A 24,375-nucleotide genomic window follows, 5' to 3' on the forward strand; every position below is an offset into this window, starting at 1 on the left:
CTATTAAGATATTTTTATTTATATCCATACAGGAAATATTTGCACATTGCTGTACAGATAGTTCTCGACCAAAATTTCTGTTGTTAAGTGAGACATTTGTCAAGTCAGTTTTGCCCTAATTTATGACCTTTCCTGCCACAGTTAAGTTAATCATTGCAGTTGTTAGTAACATGGTTAAGTGAATCTCGCTTCCCTATTGACTTTGCTTGTCAGGTCACACACAAGGTGATCACAGGACCCCAGGACATTGCAGGACCCCAAGACCCCTTTATATGAACCAAATGCAAAGCATCTGAATTTTGATCATGTGACCATGGGGATGCTGCAATAGTTGTAGATGTGAAAAACAGTCACAGGTCACTTTTTTCAGTGCTGTTGTAACTTTGAACAGTCATTAAACGAACTGTTGTAAATCGAGGACTACCTGTATTACCAATGTAAAAACAGGGGTGTCAAACTGCTGGCCTGTGGGCTGGATGCGTCATGCTGAAACCACGCCCACCTCATTGCTGGCAATGGAAAAAAAGTCACGATATGTCGCGACATGTCACGTGACATTGAGAGTTTGACACCTCTGGTCTAGAGGTAGAAATAGAGACTGCTTATTTAAATTCTGTGGTATTTGTCAAAGATATATCCCAGATGAATAGAATGTTAAGATACAGTAAAACAAAATATTGTAGCTGGAAAATGCACCGGATGGCAGTAACTTTCAGAACAGCACTTGGATAAGGTATAAACTCCATCATACTACTAGTTTTCCCACCATCTCCTGGCCAATGATTTACCAAATTAATGCCATTTTTAAAAAGTTAATCTACAAAGGGACAAAAAAGTGTTAGTTGTTAGGTTTGCATAGCAGCAGTTGAAGTAGAGAGGCTGGGCTGAACGTACCTTTACTTCTGTTATATCTATTGTTTTCTAGAATCAGATTGCGCTATTAAAATAGGACTCAGAAGTATGGATTTCTGAATTTTGCCTTCACCTCTGTCATATTGGAGGAAGCTGATTACAAACAGCCTGATACAGCCCATTCCTCCTTACCCAGGTTTTTTCTACAGCCCAATATGTCATGTTCCCCAGGCAATAAGCTGCCTGCTGCCAAGAAAGCTTGCAAGCATTCCTGTGGGAAGCTGCCTGCACTTTCATCTACCTTTGTTAAGGAGCTTCTGAGCTCCTTTGTACTTGTGCCTTTCAGAGAATTATATACAGGGCTTTTTTTGTCATAGAACACTCAGAACGGAGTTCCGGCACCTTTTTTGGATAGAACCTTGTAGGGTAGGCAAGGTGGGTTGTATGACATGTGTGAGTTCCGGCACCTTTTTCTTTTACAAAAAAAGCACTGATTATACAGCTTTAATATGCATACTACATTATATCTCTGGGTTCAAAAATGAAGAAATAAAAAATGAATAATCATAATAGGAAAGCAAAACATCAGCTTTATTATTTATACTAATTTTAGTTCTGTTTAATCAAGGAAAAAATTAAAAGGTAGATAAGCACATTTATATTTTTTAGATCCTAAGATGGGCCTTCCCATTATCTTGATATCCCAACAGGCGTTTATTGTTCTTGATACTTGTCTGGAATGAAAAAGAAAAGGGATTGCTATCAAGTGGTAGTTGTCAAATATTTGGCAGTTCATAATACATGGCTAATGCCCTCAGCATTGCTATTTGTGAGTTGCACAGATCTGTCTTAGAGAATCATAGTTTTCTTTCTCTAGTAACAATAAACTATGTGACTCCAGTTTTTCTTTCCTTCCTGTAGTTATCCACAAACTGCTTGGGAAGGATACATTGTTGGCCCTTTCATGCTACCCAGTTCACCTCCAGCAAATTTTTGCAGCTGCAGGAAATAACAAGATGACTATTGGAAAATAAAAACTTAACAATACAGCATTATTCAGTATGTTAGAAAAACTGTTAAATATAAATGTATTTTTACTTTGGTATCTTCATCTGGAGATGGTACATAAAAATGAGTTACAATTATTTGGTTATCACTTGTAAAGATTGAAGCTGATGAGATAGGAATTAGCACTGCTAAGGTCAGCAAGAACCCTTATGAAACAAATAGCTCTAAACTGTGCAGACTGGAAAAAGAATAGCTAACAATCTATTGACTTGAATCCTAAGAAAAAGTTGAGATTTAAAACATGGGTTAGGGCAATATTACTTCTGTAATTCAGAATTATGATAACGCCAAGAACTTGGAAATACTGCTGGTGAATGTAAGATCGAACTTTTGCAGAACTGATATTTATTGCTGTGTCTGATGCTACGTCTATGCTATAACTATACTATCTAAAAAAGAGAAAAGAAAAAAAATATTCATGGGCATCATATATTTAACTATCAATCTTTTGTGCCTGGTCTGGTAAGCAATGTTAATCTTCAGCCATTACTGAAGACTGAGTGCTCTGATTAAAAAACAATAACAGTCCATTAGGAGTCTTTCAGTGAACTCCTTCTTCTTAAATGAACAATTTTTATCAACATAAAAATTTTAGGAGTTTCATTTTAAGGCAGAACTTTATCTGTGGATTCACAAATTTTAAGCATTTTATTTATTTTAATGAAAATGGATATGCGAACAAATATATATAATTTCCTGGTTCCTAACTTATAGGTTAATTCAAGTTATTGTGGGAAGTCAGCCCCCCCCCAGAAAAGAAATATTAAAGGGGATCTTAAAGAGGCAGAGAGGCATGCCCAGTTTTGTTAATAGCCCCAAGTCTCCCTCCCCCAAGCAGAGACCAGCTCTATAGAAATGCAGATGTAAATCCAGTAAGGTTGAAGCTAGAAGTTTAGGAAGACAAAGACACCTAAAATCTACATACCCCACCCAAACTCAAAGACAGGACATAATAGGATTAACCTACAAATTGCAAAGGGCACACCCAGACTCAGGTCAGAATACATGACATAGGAAATAGCCTCAAAAAGGAACAGGAAACAACTTCAAACAAAAGGCTCAAGAGGGTATAAAAACCCATTCCCTACATGTGGTCAGTCCTTTTTCCTCTTTCTTTTCTCCAGAGCCAACTTTCTGTCTGGCTCTCCTCTTCAATAAACTGCAACCTTCTTTCTAAAGCAGTCACCATGTTGTTTATCCCCGGCTTGGACTGAACTATGAAGACTTTTCCTTCAACATTATATTCCAAGAAGCAAGATATAATTGCTTGGGTATAATTTTAGAAGAAATTATATGTGTCCTACATGTAGACTATTTCAACACTGATTGTACTCACACATTGCATTAAGTCCTAATATAGTTTCTTTGTTTGGTGTTAATTATTTCTTTATTCAAATTATATTTTGCTTTCACTTCAAGAGCATGAAGTGGCAAAGATGGGGCTCTCTTTACCAATATTATTTAATATTAACACTGTGAGATGTGTTGAACTGAAAAATAGCGAATGGCCCAAAGTCCTCCTGGTGAGATTCTGTGAGAGAATTTGGATAATTTCTAGTCCAATACTTCGCTGCTGTACTAAAAAATTCTTTTTACAATCCTGTACTATAGTGACTTAATGTATTGTGTAAACCCAAACATTGCAGTTTGTAAATCATGGTTGACAGATTAACATAATACAGTATGTGCCAGTTAAAAGACCATGTAATGACTTATTGCAGTGTGTGAACCTAGCCAATGAAAAATTAATTTCTGTATAACAATAAAATAATTGTGGATAAATGTTTTTAGCATCTTCAAACAGTGAATGCATTGCATGGTTATTAAAGCATACAAGAACTGTTATGTCCAGCTGAAACTCAAAACACTCTTAATAATTCACTAAAATGTATTTCTACTTAACCTAACTTTGAGATGAAGAAATCTTACAGAATAACAAGAACCAAAACAAAGAAATCTATGCCATTTAATGTTTCCCAGTATTTATAGAACACAAATATAATCTTATTTTACTATTGTGGGAAGTCAGTCCCCCAGAGAAGGAAATATTAAAAGGGCAGAAAAATATATTTCCTCAAAGGATCTTGAAGAGGCAGAAAAGCATGCCCAGTTTTTCTTAATAGCCCCAGGTCTCCCTCCTTCAAGCAGAAACCAGCTCTATAGAAATGCAGATGGAGGCCCCCAGCTAGAAGATTAAGAAGACAAAGACACCTAAAATCTACATACCCCACCCAAAGTCTAAGACAGGGACACAGGTCAAAATACACGACACAGGAAATGCAAAGCCTCAAAACAGGAACAGGAAACAACTTCAAACAAAAGGCTCCAGAGGGTATAAAAACCCACTCCCTACATGTGCTCAGCCCTTTTTTCCTCTTTTCTGCCAGAGCCATCTTCCTGTCTGGCTCTCCTCTTCAATAAACTGTAACCTTCTTCCTAAAGCAGTCGCCATGTTTATTTCCAGCTTGGACTGAACCACGATGAAGACCTTTCCTTTCAAAACTATTTATAGTTAATTATACTGTATTTTGTGAAATATATTGATTAAGCTGGTCTCAAATAAAAAATAATACAGGAAGTACCTCACTATGGGTTGTTAAAACACCTGAAAATTATAAAGTAAATATTGAGTAATAGAATGACTTAGGAATGTTTGACCATACACATTTCAGTTAAAATACTCTTCCATTCCCTCCCTCTATCTATACGTATACTGTACATACATACATACACACTATATTGGCATTGTTGGGAAAAAATAAACACTACTTTATAGTTGTTGCTTTTTGAAAGAAATCACTCAAAATATACTTCCAACAAAAATTAGACAAATTTTTGCAGAGTTTCAGGCCTAATATCTGATTGAATATACAAATCTTTTTTGCAGCTTAAATTATGCCATTTAATGCCCGGTTCGCTTCAGGGAAAATGCATACCACGGGATAAACCCGTAGTATAGGATACAGAATAAGTCATTGAAACATTCAAGTGTGTAAAATATATTATATATAAAATAACACGCTTGTAAATATATATAACACAATAAATGTACTGTTTATAATATCATGATAATATTTAGGATCTTCATTTATTTATTTACAATAGTCATATGCTGCCTTTTGTCACAACTTCAGAAGGACTGCTATAAATGGAGATTCAAGACTGGGAACTACTGACATTGTGCATGTATCAAGTGACCTCATTGTGGGTATCTTATGGCAAAATGTATCGCAGTAACTCACTGCATAGATTTATCCAGTTATTTTTCAGCTACTGTGAAGACAAGATGCTTGTTGTTGATTGATCCACTTTTGAAAAAATCTGTAGCTGGGTTGGGATATGATCCAGTCATATATATCATATATTCCCCTCTCTGAGGTTGATGGGCAGTTAATATGAAATATATATATGAATATGAGAAATATAAAAATATGAAATATTAACAAATAAATACATATTCATAGAGATAACTAGAAGTTGCTGCTGAACTGAAGTTTTGAAAGTGATATGGGGAAGTTATTAAATGCAATAGTTTTGAATTGATTTTAATTAAAATAAAATGAAACTAAATCAAAATTTTAGCTTGGGTCTTCTCTTTACACACAGCATGGAATTGCACTGCTGGCATGAAATGCCAAAGGCAAAAAAGCCTGTGTCTCTGGTATTGGGGTGAAGCCAGTGTTATCTGGCTCAAACCCCACCTATTTTCTGGGCTTCCCAGAAATTCTAGCTTTTTTTCTGGCTATGTGCCAATCAAGAGCAGGGATGCCATCCCGGTTTTCTACACAATTAGTTGCAACTATTTGCTGCCATTGTCTATTCTAATACATGTCAGTCATCCACACCAGACAAAAGAAGAAATTCTTTATATTTTATTTTCAGACTTCTTTCAGATTACAGTATAATGGAAAACCTGATGGTTGATTCTTGCTGTTAACAAAATACTAGCCCCAATGAGCAGTTCAAAAGTCAAAAATATTATTTATTACTGTATAAAAGCAAATTTGCTGCTGTACATAAAACTAAAGGAATTTAATCAAAAATATAGCTCTGGTTTGACCCGACTTACAATCATTCAGTGACCGTTTCAAGTTACAACAGCACTGAAAAAAGTGACTTATGGTCATATTTTACACTTACGACTGTTGCAGCAGTCTCGTGGTCACATGATCAAAATTCAGATGCTTGGCAACTGGCATGTATATGATGGTTGCAGTATCTGGGGGATCATGTGATCACCTTTTGTGACCTGACAAGCAAAGTCAATGGGGAAGTCAGATTCACTTAACAACCTTGCAACTAACTACTGCAGTGATTCACTCAACAACTGTGGCAAGAACTATCATAAAACAGGGCAAAATTCATTTAACAACGGTCTTGCTTAGAAATGGAAATTTTGGGCTGTTGTGTTTGTAAGTTGAGGACTACCTGTAATGCATTTTTTAACAAATCGACGATTTCCCCACTAACTTTTAACACTGCATGGTGGGAGCTTAAGTGTTCATTTTCGAGAAAATCTAGGGGAAAAAAAAATAGATGAACGATTTGGTGAACAAAAAATTATTCCTGTGTCTCGTTAGTGGGGAAGATATCCCGGTATATACAGTATTATTGAAGCAACTTCTGAAACAGCAGGAAATGTTTCAATAGAACACGCTGCTTCGCATTTCTCACACAAGGTGGGAAGGCAAACGTTCTTCTGCTATGAGTCCACTGGATGGTCATAGACAAAAGACTTGGGCGATCACCCCACTACCATAGTTGGAAATGCCGGGACGCAATGCACCCCCCCCATCCAAAAGCCGAAGGAGCCCCGCGAGCAACCGGGAGGACAAAGAAAGCGCGAGCGCCCGCCCCTCCCTTCGCTTCCTCCCCCTCGAGATCCTCCTGCCCCCGCCTCCCTCTCTGCTCGCTCGGCCTGTTGGCCTGTCTCCTAGCAACCATCCGCGTGCCGCCGCCGCTTGAGCAGAAAGGGCGAAAGCGAGGGAGCGCTATGGCTGAGGTTCCCAAAAGCAGAGCGCGTTCCCCGACTCTGCCTCCCTCGGCCCCCGCCATTTTCTATGGCTCTGTGGATCCAAGAAACCCAGTGGTTCACCGATTCGAGTCCGACCTGAGCGATTGCCTGGGCCTCCTCAAGCGGAAACGGGAAGCGGGGGGCGCGAGTTCCAAGGATCAGGAGCTGCACAGGCGAGGGTAAAGCGGAGAGGGAACCTCCTTCTTCTTTCCCAGCTCTCGTGATCCAAGGCGACCGAAGCATCTCGCCTCCCTCGCGGGCTACTCCCTCCTTTTCCGTCCTTCCCTGTAGCAATTTCTGATTACTGAGTGGATTCAACATAACTCACACCTGCGTTTGTATTTTACTTTATGTCCGACTAGGAGGGAGCATCGAGCCTGTTTATGGAGGCTGTCGAAAAACTAAGCAGGGTCGGACCTCGTTAGTATTTGGGTGGGAAAGTACCAAATAATCCCTGGACTCTAAGCGTCCCGGGGAAGCGGAAAAAAAAACCTTCCGGAAAAGGTTGTGGCAAACCCGTTTATTGTTGTCAGGAAAACAAGACATCTAGATAAACATCAGGAGTTCAGCATGACTCAAGGGAGACTTTATCTTTTAACAATATGGGGGGGGAAAACCCCCAATTTTGAAAGTGTGATGCTGTGATTGCCATTTCCCTTCCTCTCCTGCCTGGAATATTTAGTCAGGAAGAGGAATTTATCAAATGATGTTTCTCCCATCAGTGCATCTCCATTCTGGAGAAATATTGTTTTGGTCTACTCTGTCGTGAAGCTGTTCCGAAGGCAGAGGAGCTTACAAGGGAAGGATGAAAGAAAGATAAATGGATTTTTTATTAAAATTAATTTATTTGATTACTGCATTCAGTATGGTTACTAAAGCCATATTTATTTATTTATTCGGTTTATATACCGCCCTATTCCCAAAGGACTCAGGGCGGTTTACAAGGCAAAATTTAAAAACAATCCAATATAAAATATTAGGTATTTCTTATAAGGTTTGGCTGTATTTGCACATGAAGACTTATAATTTTTCACAGCTCCAATTACAATTATATTTTTTATTTGTTGAAGTAGAACAAGGAAGCTTTTAGTTTTTAGAAGCTGGATTCTTAATAGAAGCCGCAAACCACAGATAGGAAAGCTTTCCTGATATAAACATGTACCATAGAGATGAATTGGGTGAATTAACAAACTAATAATACTACTTCTTCAAGTGCAGCTGATATGTTTACTTTTGTGAGGCCAATGAGGAATGAGATCACAGAATATCATGTCTCCTGATTATGGTTTACAGAGGGGTTTTTCCCCTTAGATCTTCTATGAACTTCTCTTATGACATTCTGATCGTACCAGTTGTTTGTTCAAATGAGCAGCATTTGCAAGAGTAAGCTGGTTGGAATTACATCTGTATCAATTGTTAGTGTACAAAACCACCAGAATAAAATTGATATCTAGCAGCTTCTTTTTGTATTCATTTTTTTCTTTAAGAGTTGCTGTAGTAATTGGCTTATAGGAAAAAAATGTATAAACTTTTAGAAATGAAAGAGCAATTATGGAAACCTGATTTAAAATAGCTGCAAACTGATGGGAATTATTGTTCAGGAGATATGAATGGTGCTAGGCTGAGATAGCTTGTTTTACAGCTTTCAGAAACCATCCTGTACTTATTGCTCAGTGAATATTTGCAAATATGCTGTTAGGAAGGACAGACAAATCTCCCCATTTCATTTCCTCCAAAAAACACTTTATTTTTTTATCCCATTTATTATTATTTTAAAAACAGCCAGTAAGAAAGAAATCCCTATTCAGTGGTCACTATGAAAGCCCAAGTTATATACATCGTCTGCTAGTATATCCTGCAATTGATAATCTGTAGAACCATTGTCTTACGACAACATGTATTCGCTCCTTTTGCATTGTGTTTTCCTTCTAGCAAAAATATTTCCTTAGGTATTTACAGCTGTTACTAAGGGAAATAGAATATTCCTTTGCCCCAGTTAGAGGGACTTGCAGCTTTGATAGCAAGGTGAAAACTTCTGTTTGCAGGAAGAAACAGGAAGAAAAGTAACACACAAACCCCTTTATCAGAGCTTTAACAAGAATGAAGTTAAAATAATAGGAGAGATAAGATTATTTTTAGTAACATTTCTTTTTCCCCCCTTTCACAACTGTCATTAGGTAAAAGTCACTTATTTTAAGTGTATTTTATAGAGCAGATGTTATTTGGATAACCTGCAGTTTTCTCCCATTTTATATTATCCATTTTATGATATAGTTTATTAGTTTATTTATTTAAAAACCATATATGACCACTTATCTCACCCACTGATCTCACTGCAACTAATTAATTTACATACCATGCCCTTCCCACCAAAGCATCATTACCCTCTGAGTTAACCCCATCTTAGTTCATTGCTTGGGGGAAAAGCAGTGTTTTCATGGCTTTTTTGAAAACTAAAAACTAGTTACCCTCTCCCAATTTCAGGTAAGAGACTATTCCAAGTGGCCATTTCAGCTACAGTCATGCTTCCTAGGTCCCACTAGGTTATAACATTTGAGGTAAGATATCTGGAGCGTGCTCACTCTATCTAATTTAGTGGAATAGCAGACATTCTCAGGAAGTGGTTGTCCCTCTAATAATCTGTGCTATGTAAGGCTTTAAAAATAATAACCAGCATCTTGAATTGCACCTGAAAAGCAATTGGAAGCTAATTCAGCGCACACAGTGGTATAAGATGGCAAACTGCAGAGCTGCACATGCAGTTGTAGCTTCATGATTGCTTTCACAAAGGTCTCATGGAGAGCATGCTACAGTAATATAATTGGGAAGTGTTTTATATGTTACATGTTTTTATTTGCTATTCTCTTTTAATCTTTGTTTTCTGCTTCCTGGTTTGATTTAATCTTTAATTTATGTGATGCATATCAACATAAAATAGTATCTCTTGATTTCAGCGTTCAAGCAGTGTATTTGTTTCTCTTGGATCTCTTTGATTGTTTCTGTTGTTTTTCCAGCTTTAGTGTAATAAGATTTCCACATTATAATTTACTATTTACTTAGATCTCAAGGAGGTTTTATGGAAATAATATTTTGATATTTTATGGTGTTTAAAACTTCTACAGGCAATACATCAATCAAACAATAATTTAATAGGTTAAAATATTTCAGATATCTTATAAATATTACTGTTATTTATAACATTTTTTTGGTCTTCAAGTCAGAGTTAACTCCTGGTAACTGCTTGGAATAGACCCTGCAACATTTTTCAGTAGTGGTTTGCCACTTTCTAAGGCTGAGAGAAAGCAATTAACCCAAAATCACTCCACTAGCATTGTGTCTCAGCCAGGAGTAGAATTCACTCTGTTGGGTTTCTAGCTTGAAGTTTAGCCACTACATGAAACTGGTGTTAATATTTATGAATTAAATACCTGTTACTTTATAAACATGTATAAACAGTTTTCGTTCTTAGAATACTTAGGGTATCCAGTAAAATATAGCACTATTGTCTTATTGCCATTCTAAAAATATTAATCCGACAGGATTATTACCATACCTCAGTAAGTGATTTCCTGTGGTGATTTTTATTTAGAACCACTTCTTTGTTTAATATCTGGAACAACTACAGGCCTCGTCTCCCAGATTGGTATTATAATGAAACTCTTGTGAAAATTGGTGATCAGCTTATGGAAATGAAAGTAAGTAATGATTCTGATGAATCACTTTTATCAGATTTCTGTTACATGTATATATGCATGAGTGTTCATCAACTTGTGCAAAATGATGTTTTGTATATAATATTTTAATTCAGTTGGGTTCAATTCAGGTCAATTTTACATAGTAGGAATTAGGAGACACAATCAGGACTGCTGTAAAGACAAGGAGGTTTTACTGAATATTAGGGAACTCTGAAACTGATGGGAATAATGGTAGAAAGTTGGAAGAGGAAGAGGGAATTGACAAAAATTACTGTACTTTACCCCATTTCTTCAGTCAGTGGTTCAACAGGTCTTCATTAAAAGGAATGTCCACTTTTTCTCAGAAACAAACTCTAGAACTGGTCCAACATATGTAATGTGGAATATTTTAAGCATTAATTTCAGCAGACATACTATCTTAAAATGATAAGCATTGATTGAAATAATTTTAAATTCTAAATTATTTCACACTGTACTGTCTGAATTCAGCATTTTATAACCCTAAAGATGATTCAATTGCCTCATCTTAGCCTTACACAATGTGCATTTTAGAAAACTACTATATGATTTTGTGTTCCCAATCTTGAGCCCTGTGTCTTCCATTCTGTTTACAGGTAGTCCTTGACCTATTAACATTTATTCAGTGTCTGTTTAAAGTTTTAGTGGCACTGAACAAATGGTGGTCATGACTGGTCCTTAATTCTGCCCATCCCAGCATCCTTACAGTCACACGATTGCAATCTGGGTGATTGGCAATTGATTTACACTTACAATCACTTTCAGTGCTCTCATGATTGACATTTGCAACATTCCCTGATGCCTTCCCCAGAAATTCATTGCCCACCTGCACCTCCTCCTCCAGTCCCTTTGTGCTCACTTTTCACTGGCCACTCATGCTCCCTCACACTCTCATGCACTCTCTCCAACCTGTGCTGTGCTTCTTATTCAGCTTCTTGTAATCTTACGCATCCTCCTTGCTGTTGCCACATGTCTCATGCACCACTTTGTACCTTCATGCACCTTTTCTGACCCTCACTGTGCGTCCCCTGTACTCCAGCACACTCCCTTGCTCCCTCTACAGTCCAGCAGCAACCACTCACCTGCATGCTGGCCTGGGACTTGCAAGTTCCTTGTTGGCTTCTCCATTGACTTGGATGGGGAATCTGGTTAGAAGTTGCTTTGCCTAATGACTACGGGATTTGATTAACAATGGTAACTAGCTCTTCAGTAATGGTTGTCACTTACCAATGCAGTTGCACTTTATGACTGCACAGCTTAGGGATGGAAATTCTGCTGTCAATTATCATTGATGATTATCTGAATATATTTAATATTACTTAAAGATACCTCTATTAACCTATTATTCATATTTGTTTTTGATATTTAATACAGATTTGTATGAAATCAATCTGAGTGTTTACTTGTGATTATTATTAGAGGTATTATGCCTCTTGGTGTGTCTACGCTTTACCCTAAACCAAGGATAGGCAACTTTGGCTCTTTTATGACTCATGGACTTCAACTCTCAGAATTCCTGAGCCAAGGTTGCCTACCCCTACCCTAAACCTTAATATAGTTTAACTTGTTTTGCTAAATGAGCGTAAATGTTTAGGTTTACACAATACCAAGTCATAAATTATAAACTATTTAAACATAGTACATACAATATACTGATCAAAATCCAATGAACCATATGATGGTTATTACTGTGTATTAACTGAATCCTTACTAGTTGCTGTGAAATATGAGCAGAAGGGATAATTTTACTAATTTTGTCTATATTAATGTTTCTTCTCAGTGAAAGTATTTTAAAAAGTTTATTTGAGACTGTTCTTATTTGGAATAAAGAAGAACTTAGTTTTAAAACTAGTAAATAAATAAAATATTCCAATGTCTTTTGTACTGTATTCATAAGTCTGGTTTACTAACTTATAAAACTTGCTTATTTGAAAATGAATTCCAGTAGATTCAGTTGTTATATGAGCTTATTGAACTTTAAATGTATAAGTTTAAATATTCAATAAGTATTACGTTTAACTATTCAATAAGTATGTAAAACAACTTAATTCAGTATAATTCATTTTCAAGGGACTATTATCATTATTGCATTTTTATCCTACCTGTTTGTGTACAACTATTAACAATTTTATGGAAAATATATGTGAAACGCAATTATTTTTGTTTTCAGGAATATAAGCTAGCATTTTTGTATTGCTATGAGCAGTATCTTCAACAAATTAGTGGTATAAATATAAACAAACCTGGATTAGATGCACATGAATTAAAGTCTAATTTTTTCCCAAATGGATTTAGAGATCAAAGTGCTACACGTACAGTAAGTATTTACAACAGCTGTTAATGTTATTTAATGTTTCTATAATTTGGCATTAGTCAGGCTTCATGTAATAGACCATGAATACGACCCATATTATATTCCAAATGTATTATTTGATGAGAAGAAAATATGCGATTTTTTTTCAAGATGATTACACTTTATTCTAGGAACAAGTTTAGAAAAATGAGAGCAGAAAGAAAATATAGCCGATGGCTTCTTTCTTTTGTGAAATCCATTCATGAATTGTTGAGAGCAAAGTATTAGAAATGTAATTTTCTCTTTCCCTCCCATAATTAATTTCTGGATTTTGATAGTAAACTGTCTTGCATTACAGGTAGTCCTTGTTTAGGGACCCACAGCTGGGATAAAAAAATTGGTTGCTAAGTGATTTAGTTGCTTAGTGCAAAATCATGTGACCACAACTATGATTATGGTTTTATTTCAGCTTTCCTTTTTCCCCACTCCTCTGCCCTTTGGAATGTTCACGCTGCCACTAGATAATTAGCAAGAACGGATTTAATGTTTGTATTTGCATTCACTGGAAAGGAAAGGATTACAAGAGAATAAACTTGGCCACAATGGGGAATACAGATTGAAAGAAATGTGCTAGAGCGAGTTGGAATCTCTTCGTCTTCCTGCACATCGCCCTGCCTTGTTATCCACCCCTGGCCTTCTTGTACATGTGCTGTGCTGCAGTACTCCCACTTCCCCCGCCTCCCCCAACTCACGGCCTGCATTTGGTCTTTCAAACTCTCACACCTTCCCCCAATTCATACTTGGCCTGTGCTGGCCTTCCCAAGGCTTCCCTTTTTCCTGACCTTTCCCAGCTCCCAGGGCACATTTCCACTACCCCCATATTCTCCTGCGACATTGTGATCATGGGACTTCCACTGCTTCCCCACTTGACCTGGATGTCTTGAGGTTAAGATGGCCACCAGGATTCTGATGTTGCTGCTAAGCAATGCAGTTACGTGATAACGTAGTTTACAATGGCATTGCTATTGTGACAGCAATCCCAATCCCAATTGCTGTCATAAGTCAAGGACTGCCTGCATTGTTTTATATTGGTGAGATGTATCAAATTTTCATTTACATTATGATAATTTCTAAATTTGCATTTGTATATATAATTATAGCACATGTTCACATTATACAACAATGCATCCTCTGTTGTGCTCTCTTTTGAACATGAGTAAGATGTCAGACCTCATGTATGAAAAACAAATGTTTAGATTGGGTTTCTTTAGCCATTAACAAAATCCAGTTCAAGCTTATTGGTATAAAGTAGGTACAGTAAACCTTGACTTAACGATCACAATTGAATTCAAAACTTTTGTTGCTAAGTGAGACAGTTGTTAAGTGAGTTTTTCCCATTTTACGACCTTTCTTGCCACATTTGTTAAATGAACCACTGCACTTGTTAAGTTAGTAACACAGTTGTAAAGTGAATCTGGCTTCCACACTGACTTTGCTTGTCAGAAGGTCACAAAAGGTGATCACATGATCCTGGGACATTGCAGCTATTGTAAATATGAGCCAGTTGCCAAGCATCTGTATTTTGATCACATGACCTTAGTGATGCTGCAATAGTGATAAGTGAAAATGGTCATAAGTAACTTTTTCCAGAGCCATGGTAACTTTAAACGGTCATTAAATGAATGGTTGTAATGGAGGACTACCTGTATTCCACATGTATAGAGAGCTGGCTATACAGACAAAATAATTGCTGAATTGTCAATATCCTGTATTTATTTTGTTAGTTCATTACTAAAATGTATTATACTTGTTTACTATGGGATCTTCATGATTATCTTTTAAGAAAAAAGTTTTAATTCATACATTTCCTTGTACAAATTCAGCTTAATCTAATGTAAATGAAATAAAATGTTGTCACTTGTTTAATACATTATTCAGAAATGGATCTGTTTTGTGATGGTACTGTATCTATTCTTTATGCATTCAAAGTAGAGAAAAAATATTTCACTTTCAAAGTTGATAACTGAAAACCAGGTGTTTGTAACAGAAGAATGAGCTATTGGAACCCTTTTTTATTTTTTTATTTTTTTATTTATTTTTATTCCATTTATATCCCGCCCTTCTCCGAAGACTCCAATAAGTTGGTCCATGATTCCAATTATGAGATCTATTGTAATTCTTTGATAACTAAATGCTACTAAATACTTAGAACATTAGAGCATTTTTGTGATTATAATTAAACTAAGCCCAGTGCAGACTGATTCAATATAGAATTTCCATTTTATTGGATTAAAGGAATATTTTGGTCTACGTTTAGGGTATTCTAAAATTAGGTGAACAATATTGAAAGAATAGTTTAACTTCTAGATGCTTAAAAATATCTTCTTAGACTTATCAGTTTCTCTTTTAAATTAAATGACAGTGATTGTTTCAATTACTATTATTTACTATTATTGTATAAAGTTTCTCAATATTATCTTTCTTTAGAATATTTATTTACTTTGTAGTTTAACCTTACAGGTAGTCCTTGACTTACAACAGTTCATTTAGCGATCGTAAAAAGTTACAATGGCACTTTAAAATGTGACTTATGATCATTTTTCACACTTATGACCGTTGCAGCTTCCCTGTGGTCATGATCAAAATTTGAATACTTGGCAACTGGTTCATATTTATGATAGTTGCAGTGTCCTGTGGTTGCAGTGTCCTGGGGTCATGTGAACAGTTTTTGCAACCTTCTGACAAGCAGAGTCAATGGAGAAGCCATATTCAGTGAACAACTACGTTACTAACTTAACAAATGCAATGATTCACTTAAGAACTGTGGCTAGAAAGATCGTAAGTCGAGGACTACGTGTATTTCCTAGCTTTTGTTTAATACTAATCCATTTCCTAATCTTTGCTAAGTCTTCCCTGAAATAGCTAGTAATGCTGATTGTCATATAAGAATATTATTATTTTTTAGTTATTTAAGTACAGGAAAATATATTTTAATGTAGAAGCTTAGATTGAAAAAGAAATATAGCAGTTAATTGTATATGAAATTTAGGCAGTGATTTTAATGCATTCAAACTGGAAACCTAAGAAAAGGCTCTCTGAAATATTTTTAACACTTCCTGAAAAACCAGCAAGGAAGCAGCCAGTTTGTTTTCTTCTGGGACACTGTTTCAAAGCACCAACATTGCCAATGTTTCGTTGAGTCCTTCTTTACATTTAAATACAGATCAATAAAGCTATTGCCCAAAACAAGCAATAGCTGACACCAAAGAGTTAATTAGACCAGGGCTTTTCAAACTTTTCACCCATTGTACCACTTTTAGGATATGGCAACATCCGAGTACCACCAGTCGCCTAGCAAGGTGTCGAAAACTTGATGACCAAAAAAAAAAAAGGCAAAAATTGATGTAGTTCTCAACTTACAACAGTTCGCTTAGTGACTGTTTGAAGTTACAGTGTCACTGAAAAGTGTCCCCCAAGCCACAGCCGAGCAAGACACCTGCCTGCCCGCCCGGCGGCGCTCTTCCTCCTGTCCGAGGTTTTCATTGTTGTGGGCATTCCTGTTGAGGATTGGCAGTGGGGGTGGGGTGGGGGGGTGTTTGGTTTTTATTCCCCCCATCTGCTGAGTGGTTGCAGCAGGTTTTGATCACTTCACATGACCCTGGGACACTGTGACTGTCATAAATATGAATCAGTTGCCAAGCATCTGAATGTAAATCACAAGAGCCTGGAGATGCTGCAACATTCCAGCTGATCAGTGCTTCTTCTGGGCTCAGCAAAAGCACCACGATCAGCATCGAGCTCCAGCTGGAGCCTGGCGCTGATCCTGACGCTTCCGTTGAGCCCTGACAGCCCTGCAGCTCCAGCCGTCTCTCGCTCAGGCTTGTGCGGTGCTGCCACCGGTTCAGCTCATTTCCCTCCCCCGCTACAACTTTTCTAGGATGGTCGCGTACCACCTGCCAGGTTCCAATGTACCACAGGTGGTACCCGTGCCACTGGTTGAAAAGCCCTGAATTAGACAAATAGTGAAGGATTTAAATATCGAGGGATTAAAAAGCAAAATAATCTTGAAAGAAGAAGGAGTAAATGGATGACTGTTGCAAAATAGGACTAAGAAAGAAGTTGATTGCTATAAGAATGATCTGAGTACTCTTGGTGGTGGTAATAAAATAATTGGGAAAAGATGTAGAAATCAGATTGTAACATTTTGATGATATATTTCTGATTTCAGTAATTTCTTATTGTTCATTTTAGCTCCATGTTCTGCAAGCAAGGAATATTTGCCTTTATAAAATGGTATGTGATAAAGACAGTGACCTGCTAAATCAAGACTCTGGAAAGACATGTTTTAATATCTTAACCATACTGCAACTCATCATGCAAATTACTTTGCCCCATGAACATTTATGTTGGATTGTCTACAATGGTATGCCATGCTTTTTAAAACTCCGAATGCGGTTTTAAATATTATTTTATGCTGCCCCACATTGGAGGAATCTTTTAAAATTTCAACAAGATTTCCATTTTGAGAGATTTATTTATCAATTATTTTTTTGCCGCTCATCTTGCTTTGAAGCAACTCTTTTTAAACAATCTGATGAAGCATTTCACATTTCTCTTTACCTTTAGTAACTTGCTGTATGATAGCTATCATATTACCACAGGGAGAGGTAAGGACAGCTGAGAAGATTATAGGAAGCTCGCTTCCCTTTATTCAGGATACTGCCTATAAGTGCTATGTGCTTAGAGGTCGAAGCATTGTTAGAGACCCCACACACCCACTTCACGGTCTATTTCTGTTCCTCCCCTCTGGGAGGAGGTTTTGAAGTATTTCTAGCAGGACTACTAGATTCTGCAACAGCTTTGTTCCTTACATCTTGTAAATTCGCAGGATTCTTTTCCCCCTGCCATACATATGTATACATTCAAACTAGACTGTGATATTTCTCTGTGTCATATATATGAGTGTGTATGTGGTTATATGCATAATGGTAATTTTTTTAAAAATCCCATTTATATCCCGCCCTTCTCCGAAGACTCACGGCGGCTTACAATTTAAGCACAAACCAATGTGCTTAGCAATAGCCTTCATTCTGTGTATATGCCTGCTTATTAGGGCTTTTGCCCCCCCCAAGCGGCATTATTACAAAGTCAGCTTATTGCCCCCAACAATCTGGGTCCTCATTTTACCTACCTCGGAAGGATGGAAGGCTGAGTCAACCTTGAGCCTGGTGGGATTGCAGGCAGCTGGTGTTACTTAAGGAGGCATTAGCTCACTTAATTTGAGAGCTGAATGCAACAAAACTTCATTTTAATGTATTAGTGCACATTTAAAGTGACAATAAAGTTCTATTCTATTCTATTCTATTCTATTCTATTCTATTCTATTCTATTCTATTCTATTCTATTCTATTCTATTCTATTCTATTCTATTCTATTCTATTCTATTCTATTCTATCCCATCCCATCCCATCCCATCCCATCCCATCCCATCCCATCCCATCCCATCCCATCCCATCCCATCTTTTCAGTGTTGATGGAAATATAATGGGATACTGTTTTTTAAAATATTAACACTAGTATGTAAAATGTGTACATCTGAGAGGATAGTTCTTATTTTGGAATTACAAATATTTAGGAAAAGCATTCATAAAACTATTTACTACTGAGATATTTTAAGGGGATGATACATTATATAGCAGACATGTCAAACTTGCGATGTCACGTGACGTAGCGCGATGTATCGGAGCTTTTTTGCCATTGCCGGCAATGGGGTGGGCGCGGTTTCTTCATGACGCATCTGGCCCACGAGCTGGCAGTTTGATACCCCTGTTATATAGTATCAGTGATTTTATTACATATAAGATTGTGCACATTGTTCATAAGGTCTTTGAATTGAAATGATACAATTAGGGTGCAAAACATTTTAATTAATATTTTTGTTTCATTAATTAAATGAACATGAGGTTGGGTAACAATAAGAAAGTTTCTAATTTATTCACAAAATTCATCTCAATAAAGAATGATGGCATTTATTGGTTAAAAGTATTTTTTTCTTATAGGTACAGTTCATATGTATACCATATGCAGGCACTTGATGATTGTAGGCCAATCAGCTAAGGTACCTAAAATAAAGTATAAGCATTTGTCTACTACTGGTTCTGTCAAAATAAAATTGTCTTTTAAAATTACTGTTTGTTGTGTGTTGGGGAATGTTTAAACTTTTATTTGCATTACAAATATGTATTACTAAAATGCATTCCTTAAATAATAATAAGAAATCAAAACTTATTTTTGAATAGGAAACTTTTAACCCACACACCTATAGAGATAATTAGGAAGAGAGATGTGTTTTCTCTAGAAGAGCAAATTCACTTATAAAAGCGGGGGGGGGGGGGGAAGGCGGTTTGGCAGAGATCAGGTTTATTTATTTATTTATTTAATAATATTTCTAGAATATTATTTAGAAACAGGTAAGGAAATTGGGAATCCATTTTCAAAATGACTGCCTTGTCATTTTAATGTATGATTTATTAAACATTTTTATTGTCTTTGTATTTAAATATGCATTGCCTGAACTTAGAGAAAAGCTCCAAATGGGCCCTATGTATCATTGGGATGTTCTTTAAGGGCTAACTCAGGAGTGCCCAATCTCCGGGCCATGGTCTGGTACTGGGCCGTGTCTCGTTTGGAACTGGGGTGGGTGAGCAGCAAGCGCGTGTGCTTGCAGCGCAGCTCCATTTGCGTGAGCAGCAGGTACTCATGAGTGCGCATGAAACTTAATTTGTGCCTGTTGCTTATACAAATGGAGCTGTGCATGCAAGCATGCACGCCTGCCACTCACACGGAACTATTTCCTCCCTCCTCTTCCCCCCCCGCCCGCTGGTCTGCAAAGCTGGAAAGGTTGGGGTCTGTGGGCTAAATGTCTTTTATTGCTGTTTTCTGTTATAAGAATATGTATTTGTCCTTTGTGACAATTGAGAGAGTTTTTATGGTTGGAGAAAGCATGTTCTTATCAACAAAGCAACGGAAAACCATGATTCAGAATATTTTATCTTGCCCCTTTTGATTTGTATTTGATTTGTGAACAAAAAGTCAAATTAGGAGTTGTTTGGTTATCGATCCCTTTTTTAAAAAGCAATTATCTGTTTTTCTTTTTCCTTTTTTGCTAATTATATAGGGCTGGTAGTTCTCTGGGGAAGTTCAAAGGCAAATCATAATATTTAAATAAGAGTATAAAGCTTGCCTTAAGAGTGTGAGAACTAAGATGGTTTCAGAACTATAAAGATATGATCGTGGAATATTTATAAAATATACTCTATATATAGTCTTGCACATATTTTTACTATTTTGTGCTTTCACATGTTCAAGATAAGCTTAATATATAAAAGTATAATGTAGCTATTTGCAGTATAAAAATTACATGGTTATATAGAGGACTTTTATTGTATTAGGTTGAATTCCAGTGACATCTAGTGGCTATTTTTCACAATTATGTTTTTTTTCTTTTAAAAGAATTGGTTAAAAAGATACTGTACAGTGGTCTCCTTCATTACTATGCAGGATACTTTAAAAGAAAAAATATTAATTTTAGGAACATTAGCCAAACCAGGAATTCTGGGAGTTGAAGTCCACAAGTTATAAAAGGGCCAAGTTTGAAGACCCCTGATGTAAATAAATAAAGCAAATAAAGAAAATACAATAAAGCAAGACTAGTCTCTCACTCCAATTTAAAACTGAAGTTTGAGATGTGACTTAGGACTTTATGTGAAAAAAACTACTCCCTAATTTTATGCTTGAAACTGGGAAGAGAGGATGGTTTCTGATTGTAAGGGTATTAACTTAATTTAAGCAGCAAACAACTCTTGGAGAAGGTATGTGATTTATACACTCAAGGTTGGTAGCCAAAGGTACCGGTAGTCAAAATTTTATCTATAACTTGAAATACATATATTAAAATATCAAAGAAAAAATAATCACAATCTGGCTTATTAATAAAGGGATACTTTTTTAATAGGTGCTGGAATATTTATTGTGGGCATCAGTATGTATGGAATCATCAGTTCCACTTTTAGCTGTACACTATTTGACATGGAGAGCTACTCTGTATGCTGCTGTTTGTCAGTGTTACTATGATTGTCAATCTGGTATTCATGGAGAGGTAATAATCTCTATTTTTTATTAAAAGATATAAAAGATACTGCTATTTGAGCTGCTCTCTCTAAAGCATAGTTAAAAGGAGTTTCTTTGCTTTTATAATAGTTTATATTAGAATTTGAGATTTGTCAGTCTATATTTAGGATAGGAATTATTTACATGAAAATTTAGGATTTCAATGTGTGCTTTATAGGAGATTGATTAACTGCCTCTGGCAGTTTTTCCTTTTTCTGCTCAACAATCTTTTTGAATTACAAGAGTTATCAGATTTGGGTTTAAGTGCACAACTAACTTATTACTACTTTTATAAAGGCCATCATTTTTATTTTATTTATCCCTTCTAATTTCTTGCTACCATGGGGCATCAATTGTTTTTGGTATCACTAATCAAACAAGTTTTTTCTATCCTGCCTATAGGTTAAATTCTCATGTGCCTTTTTCCCATTCATTATTTGTTATATATCCAATGTAGTCTCTCTAATATGTTTCCAATGTTGCTGTCTGTTTACTCATTGGCTCAAATCAAAAGTTGTGACATTTGAGCAGAAACACTGAAGGACATTTGCATCCCAGGTATTGCCAGTGTTTCCAAAATCCTTTCCCAACTTTGTTCCCTTTAGTACTTGCAATCTGACTCTCTGATAGGGTTTGGAGTATTGCATCTATAACATCAATTGGACTGCTAGGTTAAAATGGGCAGACAGTATTGCTATTTCCTTTCTTTACCTCCTATGTCCTTATTAAAAAAAGAAAATTTCAAAAATATTTTATGTGAGAGTTTCAGAGTGTTGTTGTTAGCTGCGAAGTCGTGTCCGACCCATCGCGACCCCATGGACAATGTTCCTCCAGGCCTTCCTTCCTGTCCTCTACCATCTTCTGGAGTCCATTTAAGCTCATACCTACTGCTTCAGTGACTCCATCCAGCCACCTCATTCTCTGTCATCCCTTTCTTCTCTTGCCCTCAACCTTTCCCAGCATTAGGCTCTTCTCCAGTGAGTCCTTCCTTCTCATTAGGTGGCCAAAGTATTTGAGTTTTAGCTTCAGGAACTGGCCTTCTAAAGAACAGTCAGGGTTGATCTCATCTAGGACTGACCGGTTTGATCGCCTTTGCAGAGTTCCCACAATAAATTAAATGAATGAATATATTATGTTGTAGGTATTCGCACGGCGTGCTTTGATTAAAATTGATGAACTAAAGCAAATGGAGATTATGAGTTCATCACCTCTGAGTATAGAAACAAAGAAAAAATTCAAAGAAGCAACTGTAAAGGTACATGTTTTTCATAAAGATTACTGCATTCCAAAACAGAAGTAATATAATAATCATGCATTTCTTCACTTTGAGCCAGATGGCAGCAATGATTTTTAAAAGAACAGTGTTTGAACCAAGAAGGCGACCAAAAGGAGTTCTGAGACCAAGAATAAAAGCTAATCTGAAAGAAGCACAGCATGTAAGTTTTAGGAATGTTGTCTTGTCCTGGTCGGAATAGGAAATCATGAAGGTGACTTTCCTTCATATTGTCTGTCTGTCTGTCTACTTAGATAGAGATTGTACCATTAGAATACCTGTTTTGAAAAGATTTGGGGCTCAACTGAGGGGTTTATATTATTTATGCTTCCAGATTCTGTCTTTAAAAAGAGATCTTTACATTGGAACCTAACTCTTTATCCTGCCTGGTCTTGTTTTTTTGGTGCTGTCTGAAATTGCAAATAAGTACGAATGTATTTGAAACCACTACCTGATGTATAGATTTCTCAGGGGAATCTGGCTTAGAAGGCTGTATCTCTGGAAAGTAATTTCTATTGAGAAACCAGTTGCTGTCAGTGCCTGGCCACTGAAACTTTTACTATTAGCTTTTTGAATCTTACTCGTTTGCCTCTCCCATTGGTATAAAGGCCAGAGTAATGATCTTTAATAATTAAATGGCATAGTGTGTTATACATATGCACACTATTTGCAGCATGTTTTAGCTTTCCCCCCCAACAATTCATTTTTTTAAAGAATCGGGTTTGTAACATTTTGCTTCTTATAATGGATTAAAAACAGCAGCCAGGTTTCACTTGACACCGAATTCTACAATATAACATTCAGCAGTCATGGTAACTGTTTTATAGAAATGTATTACTGTACCGTAGTTCTATTTATTTGAAATAAAACATGATCCTTGATATTTTTATTTTATTTTAGCTGCCTTGGCCTCGTACCATCACAGAACGGTTGCTGATGGAAATATTTGATTGCAATTCATCAATTTTTTTTGCCATTATGGAGGCTCTGTTTGATAAAAACAGACGGACTCTTATTCCTGGACCTTCTGTTCCTGATGAAGTAGAAGTGCGTGATATTATTTCAGAACTCTGTTTTGCAGGCGCAGATATTCTTGATGGTAATTGAATATATATATATATAGATATGATATATGATATAGTGATAGGAAAACAAATACAAGCTCACTGCTCTATACAAAATTAACAGAGGTTAAGTTTCCCCAATCTGGCCACTTTCCAGATGTATGGACTGATTTTCAGGGTTCTTAGCAATAGCTATGATAGGGAATTGAATATTATATATTCTAGGGAAATCAGACTGATACCAATAGAAGAAAATATACATAGCTCAGGGTTGATCTGTGGAGTCCTCGGTGTTCTCTGATCTTGGTTTTTTTGTTTGCAGCTGTTTCGTTACCAGACTAGGTAACATCTTCAGTGTTAGAAGAGAGAGAGGTTTGATCAGTTTTCTATGGCAGACAAGTCAGAAATATTAGTAATTGTGAAAGGATAGGAAATTATTTTCCAGGTACCTAACATTTAAATAAGTGTTGCCCGCTTAGAATTATGGGTAAACTGAAACCTAATTTCTACCTCTGTGGGAGCAGAGAAAGCAATTCAGACTTGAAAAATACTCTTTGGCTTTCAACTGCCATGTTCTAGAAGAATGAGAAGGTGCTTATTGGGAAATGATCTCATTGTCTCAGGTCCTCAAGCCTGTTAGCAACAACCAGTTTACAGCACAACTCAGAAGATTTTCATCATGGTAAAAATTCTAGAGATTTTTCAGGACTGACTGCTACAGTGTTGAAATAGTTTTCCCTGGTACGTGTGGGGTCTTAGAGATGAAATTGTGCTAAGCCCTGCCCTTAATGTGAAATTAGCTCCAGAAATGGTACATCTTAAGTCCAATGAACCTTACTTTAGAGCCCCATCAATTAAATAAATGGAACTTCCATGGCTATTTTGAGGAATGACATTCCTGCAGCAGGTTTGTCAAGTTAAGGAGTTGA

General features: G+C 36.5%; 1 protein-coding gene across 1 annotated transcript in view; it reads left to right on the top strand.

Moving 5' to 3' along the window:
- Positions 1-6,913: 6,913 nt before the first annotated feature.
- CFAP54 (cilia and flagella associated protein 54) overlaps positions 6,914-24,375 on the top strand; it is a gene marked incomplete at both ends in the record, with an annotated part of 158,511 nt that continues 141,049 nt past the window's right edge. Inside the window, 9 exons of the mRNA XM_081332014.1 lie at positions 6,914-7,113; positions 10,524-10,629; positions 12,818-12,964; positions 17,192-17,363; positions 19,000-19,058; positions 20,955-21,098; positions 22,251-22,364; positions 22,444-22,545; positions 23,283-23,481. Coding sequence (XP_081188140.1) covers positions 6,914-7,113; positions 10,524-10,629; positions 12,818-12,964; positions 17,192-17,363; positions 19,000-19,058; positions 20,955-21,098; positions 22,251-22,364; positions 22,444-22,545; positions 23,283-23,481 — 1,243 coding nt within the window. The remainder of the gene's footprint in view (positions 7,114-10,523; positions 10,630-12,817; positions 12,965-17,191; positions 17,364-18,999; positions 19,059-20,954; positions 21,099-22,250; positions 22,365-22,443; positions 22,546-23,282; positions 23,482-24,375) is intronic.

Source organism: Vipera berus, assembly GCF_964194415.1.
Source record: "Vipera berus genome assembly, chromosome: 6".
Taxonomy (NCBI): domain Eukaryota; kingdom Metazoa; phylum Chordata; class Lepidosauria; order Squamata; family Viperidae; genus Vipera; species Vipera berus.